Source organism: Agrilus planipennis, unplaced genomic scaffold (assembly GCF_000699045.2).
Source record: "Agrilus planipennis isolate EAB-ADULT unplaced genomic scaffold, Apla_2.0 scaffold17, whole genome shotgun sequence".
Classification (NCBI taxonomy): Eukaryota; Metazoa; Arthropoda; class Insecta; order Coleoptera; family Buprestidae; genus Agrilus; species Agrilus planipennis.
The window spans coordinates 1,570,421-1,578,286 of record NW_020439021.1 but is presented as its reverse complement, the minus strand read 5'-3'; the positions used below and the strand labels follow the sequence as shown (position 1 = coordinate 1,578,286).

Here is a 7,866-nt window from a genome sequence, read left to right as displayed (position 1 = left end):
TCCGATTTGCCAGTGGCTTATTTTAATAATATATAGTAATTTTGTGTGTCAACATTCTCTTCATAGACAATTCACCCATTGGTAAGGACAAGTCAAGTTTCACTAAGTTCTAATCTCGATAACGAGTTAAGGTATTCGACTATTTTTACTCAAGTAGGTTTATACAAAGGACGATTATATGCAGTCAAGAAGGTTCATAAAAAATACATTGATCTTACTCGTACTGTGAAGAAAGAACTCAAAGTAGTAAGTAGCAATTTTTAATTAAACAATATTTATGTTATGTAAATACTTATAAAATATTATATGTACAAAAATTGATCGTAATTTACTAAACTTCGAAGCAAGGGCATTTAATTTTTATACCCCATTAAGAAACATATTCTGTTATTTCAGTTGAGAGATTTGCGGCATGATAATCTAAACGCTTTTATCGGCGCTTGCACCGACCCTTCAAATATTTGCATTGTTACCGAGTATTGCTCCAGGGGGAGCCTAAGGGTGAGTGTAAACAGTGTTTCTGACATTAATCCCTACTGCTTCCATAATAGTTGTCCTCTATATCCAATTTCTCGCTTCGTATATTCTATTAGACATAATGTTCGTATTTATATGTAGGTATGCAGTCTAAAAATGAACATAATAAAGAATATTAAGAATACTTATCGATGATGAAGAGCTTCTAGGCTTTTCTGCCCGGAAAGTTTACGACCTATTGTAATAAGAGTACTTATTTTATTTGTGATATAAAAATGTACCTAAAGTAGGACCCTTTGATGAGAAATATCTCTTGGCGTGGCTTTTAAGGTAAACTCCACTCAAATCTAATCAATGCGGGACTACAAACGGCGACGCGTCGTTCGGACACGCCAATGCACGACATTTTGTCTCATGTCTCACCGAGTTTTTTAAATATATATAATCATCTTAAGATACCCACACATCCTTAGCTATTTGTGCTATGCCTGAGAAGTTATCCTAATACTAACCTATGTCGCCTATTTCTTATTGACTTCCCTAGCGCTCTCTGTTCTCCTAGTCTTTCTAAATCCTCCTCATTTCTATCCTTGGTATCCTCATCATTCGCCTGTAACACCACATTTCGAACGCCTTTGACTTTTCATTTCCGCCGTGCACACCGTCGATGTTTCGCACCCGTACAGCGCCGTATTCCAGACATACACCATTGACAATCTTTTTCGAATTTCTAAATTAACCGTTCTGAGTTATCTGACTTCCTACATTCCGAACATATCTACATGCACAATTCTCCCAATAAACTTACAACAAAAATAATTGTGTAGTGAACACAATCCTTAGAAAACATCCCATTAACTGGAGTTCAATATCGTTTGACAAGGTCCTTTTCAATTAAGGATATCGGCTTGTGAAGCGGAATCCACGTATACTCAATAGATCATTAAATGTGAATGGTTCAATGAGAACAATGCTCGTCTCTCACACGGGTCGACTGGGTTCTATATCTGGCCGATGCAGAAAGTCTTTTTGCCTTAATTTATGTTTATTTCTTTTTCTTTTTTTCTAGTTTTCACATTAATTTTTCGAAATTTCACATCTGCCAGATGTCCCATGACAGCTAATTTCATTTGTTTTTACTTTTCTAGGATATATTGGAAAACGAAGACGTAAAATTGGACAGCATGTTTATTGCATCCCTTGTTGGTGACATTCTACGGGTACAGTATCAAATAATGCGAAGAAAAAAATCCATTAAATCTTTTTCTGTAGTTGATATCTTGTAAAAGGGTATCAACAACCTTTTTCCTTCCTTTATTTTTGTATTTTGTCAAGTAAAATAATTTTCCAGATTTATTTTATTGAGAAAAGAAAATCAATGGATCAAAATTACTGCTCGCAGTTAATACACTTTACGCTGGTGTCATAATTGTTTGTTGTAGGGGATGATTTATTTACACGAATCTCCAGTTCGATTTCATGGAAACCTTCACACAGGAAACTGTCTGGTAGATTCAAGATGGGTCGTCAAATTGTCAGACTTCGGTCTGAGAGAATTTATGAAAGGCTCAGAAGATCCATCTTCCAAAGATCCGTACAAAGTACTCGAAAAATGCCGAAGTAATTCTTTCTCAAAAACAAATCGTTGTTTATCGTTTCCTATTGTTTCTCCTTCTGGTTTTTGAACTAACTCTTACTTCTATCGCCTAATATTAGTATTTATATCTTACACCATGATTTGTCTAGAACTAATTTATCGTGCCCCGGAAGTGTTGCGGGCCATGAATTCCCTTTTTGAAGAAGATGATACAATCGGAACTCCGAAAGCTGACGTATATTCTTTTGGAATAATCCTGCACGAATTTTACAACAGGAATGGACCGTTTGGGAACACGGACTTGCCTTACACAGAAATTCTGCAAAGAATCATGAATTTATCTTCACCTCCTTTCAGGTAACACTTGTTTTGATATTTAATTAAGGTTACGTATCGTTGGGTTTGTGTCTTCAAAAATGGGCTAGGAATTGCGAAAAACTGAGAAAAACTAAACTTAGAATTAGCTATATATTCCTGAGATTGTGTACCAGGATTCATGTTGAACAATATGAAACTTGTTGCGCCGCGCGAACACCGCAAATACGTTTCAAGTGCATGCAGGTGCAGTAGACTAGTCAACTTTATTCGATCTCTTCCCTTTCCGAGTAGACTAGCGCTGGCAAATTTCCACAAGCCAAGCGCCTAGCTCTTCATTTGGGCATTCAATTCAAATTCAAACGCATATTATTAAGACCCTTATAAGGGTAATTTAAACCATTAGAAAGCCCTCTAAGTAGTTACAGTAATTGTATATACCTTTTAAACAAAATCTCGATACTATTCCAAAAATAGCTGAACAGGCTCTTCACTTATTTCACCTGAATAGCTACCACGGAAAGAGATGTAGAAGTTTATACACATTTTCAAAAATTTTCTTTGTTTTAAAATTTAAATTTAATTTTTTGAAATTACTATCAGAAAAATCTAATTGTAATATAATTCACGCTGATAGAATGTTCTTGTAAATATAACAGGAAAAGTAAAATAATATCATTGACGTAGGTAAATAGATTTTTGTCATGAAACTTTTATTTTAAGGCCATCGCTTGAAGGAAACGAAAATATTTTCGATTTCGTTAAAGATTGCTTGAAGGAATGTTGGGCAGAAGACCCAGACTCGAGGCCTGACTTCAAAACAATAAGAGTGAAATTAAGACCGCTACGGAAAGGAATGTAAGACATTCTTCTTGTTTTATATACAAATCGGTTCATTAAATCCCAATTGAAAAACGTTTTCTCTACTTTGCTTAGCCGTTTTATTATCGGCTATAACAAAATTAAACAGCTTCATTGATTTTATTTTATCCAAAATACTGATTTTTTATGAGTGCTGTTTTAAAGTAATAACTTTTCACATTAAATATTCTTCATTTACCGCCATGTTACGACATATTATGTATAATATTAAAGTATTATAAATTAATTATTCAATTCATAATTATTATTTATTTTAAAATGCATTGTAATTACAAACATTACATAAATTTAAATTAGAAGAAACCCTAGACAAAAGTTTTCAGTCTCTCTCCAGTCTCTCAGAGTCTTTCAGCGTCTCTGAGAGCATCTCTCGCAGTCTTTCACAGTCTCTCAGTTATTGCCTAGGTGTTTTAATGGATCTCTCAGAGTCTCTGTATGGACTCGAACGATAAAATTGTTAATTCGAGTCTCTCGTTCTGAGACTGGATACGAAATGAGGATCTCTCTATGAGCGACTCGAGTCTCTCGTTCAGAGACGTTAAACAGTTTTTTTGACAGTCTCTCGACAGTCTCTCTCAGCGACACCAGACAAACTCGATGAGAGACGGAGACTCGAGTCTCGCTATCAGAGACTCTGAGAGACTGAACATTTTTATCTCGGGAAATCATTTGGTTTATTTAAGTAAACCCAATATATTCGATAATATGATGGCAATGATGGAAAAGTATGCAAATAACTTGGAAGTTCTGGTGGATGAGAGGACTTGTCAGCTTCAAGAAGAAAAGAAGAAAACAGGTCATAAACCTTTTTTATTAACAAAAATATAATTCTTATTATCCAAGTTTATTTTCGTTTTGATAAATTTTAGAAGCCCTTTTGTATGAAATGCTTCCAAAACCTGTGGCAGATCAGCTTAAAATCGGCGGAAAAATTGAAGCCGAAAGTTTCGACTGTGTTACAATTTATTTTAGCGACATAGTAGGATTCACTGCGATGTCAGCAGAGAGCACTCCCCTTCAGGTATTTATTGTTATTACTTTGGTTCAATCGGCATATACAACCCCTTACATACATACCTACATGTATAAGAGCTTTACGGGCTAGACGTCTTTATTCTCGTCTTTCTTTAATAAAATTGAAATTGAAGAGAAATTGGTAATGAAACTTTTTAATCAAACATTTCAGATAAATTTCACAAAAGTAATACAAATTTTAGCAAACATTATTTTCGGCAAATACAAAATAAATATTTTGTGTTGTAGGTGGTAGATCTTTTAAACGATTTGTACACTTGTTTTGACTCAGTCATAGAGAATTTTGATGTTTACAAAGTTGAGACCATAGGAGATGCGTACATGGTGGTAAGTTCCTTTTAAAGACCTAAAAAAATACAAAATATGTTTACTAAAAATTGTGTTACAAGTACAGGTAAGTGGACTTCCGCTACGAAACAACATGAACCATGCATCAGAAATCGCTAGTATGTCGTTGAAACTCCTACAGGAAATCAAACAATTCAAAATTCGACACAGACCTAACGATAAACTGTTACTGCGAATCGGAATACATTCAGGTAATATAATAATTGGTGCAAAATATACATACCTATGTACGGTATTTCGAAAATTATTTAGAGAAATGTGCAAGGTACTTTTTGATAAAAAAATGCGTGTAATTATACAACACGCTACTGAAGTGAAACTTCTTCAAACATACCGGGGTAGGGGTTAAGGAATTGGTTTAATTGTATTATTTGTACACTATGAATTTAAATTTTACACTACACATGGCGGAGTTGCCTGTAACGAACGTTGCATTGAAGCGCGCTTACGGCTCAAGCGATCCCCACTACGAACTCGACTACGTGACCGAGTAGAGGGGGGACATACGTTGCATGATTTCGTTACAAAGCAACTCGCATGAAACGAACTTACCCTACCGTGCGTAAAAAAGTTTCACTTCAAAAAAAAAAAAAAACAAGGAATAATGCCCCCACTTGTTTGTATATTTTTTCATGCTTATAAATAAAAAATGTTTAGGCCCAGTATGTGCGGGGGTAGTTGGTTTGAAGAGACCAAGGTATTGTCTATTCGGAGATACTGTTAACACCGCCAGCAGAATGGAATCAACTGGAATTCGTAAGATTTTACAATAAGTTACATACTTACAAGTAATTATAAGTGGTAATACTTAAACCTCTTTGTATGCAATTTTTGTACGTAAAGTTAGAGTTACGTGACATGGAATATAAAAAGCATTTTTTTACTCTACTTTCATTCAATTTTACATTAACTAACTTAAAGTTTTCGTTAAAAAAATACGTTGGTTCAGAATATTTTATGAATTCGTATCTTTGTTTCACCTGTGAAGTCTACATTATTCTATTGTATAGTAACTATCAGCAAAACAATATATTTTTTTTATGGTTATCCGCCTATTAAAATTCATTAGGTGAATGTGTTTTTCATTAAATGTAAATAAAAAGTTTATGGTTATAGCATAGCGAATTTAATGCTAGTTTTTTTCCATTACTTTTCACACACATATTTTAGATTTAGAAATTGTCTTTGGTTATCCTTTTTGTGCATAAAAAGAAGTTTGAGTGCCTACCTATTGTAATTAAAGCATTGCATGTCCATTTGATATCATTAACAAAGATGTGGTTTATTTGAAATATTTGAATTTAAAATGCAAATACAAAAAAAAATACCTATTTTTATCTTGCATTTAAATACTTTTTTGAGAAAAGCAGTTTGTAATTTATTTAAAAAACTTCTCCAAACGTATTTTCTATTTGTAAAATGCAAAATACGTTTTTGCCGTTAAAAGTTTTGCTAGTATCGCCTATCAAACATTATGTTAAATGAATGAAACTTGCTCAAATTGGCCATTAAAGATATTAGAACCTTCAAAAGAGGACAAAAAGACATTCCATGAATGCCTTCTAATTCTTTAACTGAAGAGAGCTCAAAAAATTCTAAATTCCTTGGAAATGGATAATCTAAAATATTGGATCTGTATTGTTTTCCGGGTTTAGTGTCATGTTCCAAAGTTCCAAATTGATATCAGCACCTGTCACATAACTACTTATCATACCTTTAGTAAGGAACTACGAGAAAACAACCCAAATCTAAAAAAACTACGGATTCCATTTTTTCTCTTATTACAATGTGTAAAATATCGGAAACAAAATGGGGTTGTAAATATTTTGATATAAAATAATTAATGTTGATTTTACATCAATAAACCCCTATTTTGGCTCTAATCATTCACGCTAAACAAACTATTTTAGCATCAGTGTTAAATTAAAAATGAAGAAAATATAACATAAAGATAGAAAAGCTATATCTCAATCACTTCAAACATGAATTATACTCAATATTCGCAGCTGGTGATACAGTGCAAACACTACTATTAGTCTAGAAACACTCCAATATTTAAAAAATGAGCAAATGCCTGCTAGGTTTTCTTAAAAAATATTTTATACTTAAGAAAATGTAGAAAATTACATAGGTACTACAAAAAAGTATTTATTTAAAAAAGTATTTTTCAAGTACGTATTCACAAATCAAAAAAGTATTTGCATTTTGTAATTAAATTCTTTTAAAAAACCATTTTGCACATCTCTAATCATTAACAACTCTTCTTCAATTTAAGCTTTGAAGATTCATTGCAGTAGACAATGTACCGAAATATTGAAAGAGATCGGAGGATATCATTTGATTGAAAGAGGCTTAATACCTATAAAAGGAAAAGGAGAACAAAAGACATTTTGGCTTTTAGGAGAAACTCCAAAAGCGAGCCAATTAAGAAACTCCGAACGACAAAAGCAAAAGGCAGCGTCATTTCATCAAACGCTTGAATCGAATAAATCCCATTTCATTCCGAAAAGTTCACTTAAAAATAAACACAAATCAAGAAATCACAATGTCTTGCCCCGCTGTTCCAGTTTTGAATCGACCAAAAAAATCCGATTTGCCAGTGGCGAAAAATTAGCAAATCATAAAAACTCTCAGCTGCAGTTAAAAATACTGACGGAAAACGATTTAAATTTTCCGAGTATTTCGCCAGCTGCATCTCCCAGTTGTTGTAATAAATCGACGCTGAAATCCACGAGCGTTTCCTGTCCGTGTATAGAAAATCTGTCTGGATCCGGAACTATCCTTATTAATTCCCAACTGTCAGTCTATTTAAGTCCTGACACGATGAATAATAAATTGGAAAGACCGATGTGCTATAGCGTTCCAACACTTTGTCTTTCGGTCTCACATGTTCAAAAAGAACAAGCTGTCTCAGCTCCGACAAGTCCCAAAAAACATCACGCCGTCGATTTGCTATTCCAAAAATCTGACGATTTTTTACATGCCAATGATTCGACGCCATTATTAAAAGTTACCACAGCAGACGATACAGAATTGTTTACGTAATGCAGAAATTAATTTATTACCAATCTTCTATTGCTGTAAGTATTCAATGTGTTTATTATTTATTTAATGGCTTAAGACGATTTTATAGATACCTATGTATTTATTTAGTAGTAGTAAATGTCCACTGATTGTACTTAAAAGATGTTCTCGTAAAATACATTATTGTG

At 33.4% G+C, this 7,866-nt stretch overlaps 1 protein-coding gene across 1 annotated transcript in view; it reads left to right on the top strand.

Annotated features, from left to right (window-relative positions):
* The window catches only part of LOC108744322 (receptor-type guanylate cyclase Gyc76C-like), a 17,166-nt gene extending 9,300 nt beyond the window's left edge, over positions 1 to 7,866 (top strand). Inside the window, exons 8-19 of the mRNA XM_025976273.1 lie at positions 69 to 246; positions 397 to 501; positions 1,626 to 1,697; positions 1,920 to 2,097; positions 2,224 to 2,431; positions 3,113 to 3,247; positions 3,955 to 4,067; positions 4,141 to 4,292; positions 4,535 to 4,633; positions 4,701 to 4,845; positions 5,312 to 5,410; positions 6,930 to 7,866. Of these exons, the coding sequence (XP_025832058.1) occupies positions 69 to 246; positions 397 to 501; positions 1,626 to 1,697; positions 1,920 to 2,097; positions 2,224 to 2,431; positions 3,113 to 3,247; positions 3,955 to 4,067; positions 4,141 to 4,292; positions 4,535 to 4,633; positions 4,701 to 4,845; positions 5,312 to 5,410; positions 6,930 to 7,699 (2,254 nt within the window). The 3' untranslated portion in view covers positions 7,700 to 7,866. The remainder of the gene's footprint in view (positions 1 to 68; positions 247 to 396; positions 502 to 1,625; positions 1,698 to 1,919; positions 2,098 to 2,223; positions 2,432 to 3,112; positions 3,248 to 3,954; positions 4,068 to 4,140; positions 4,293 to 4,534; positions 4,634 to 4,700; positions 4,846 to 5,311; positions 5,411 to 6,929) is intronic.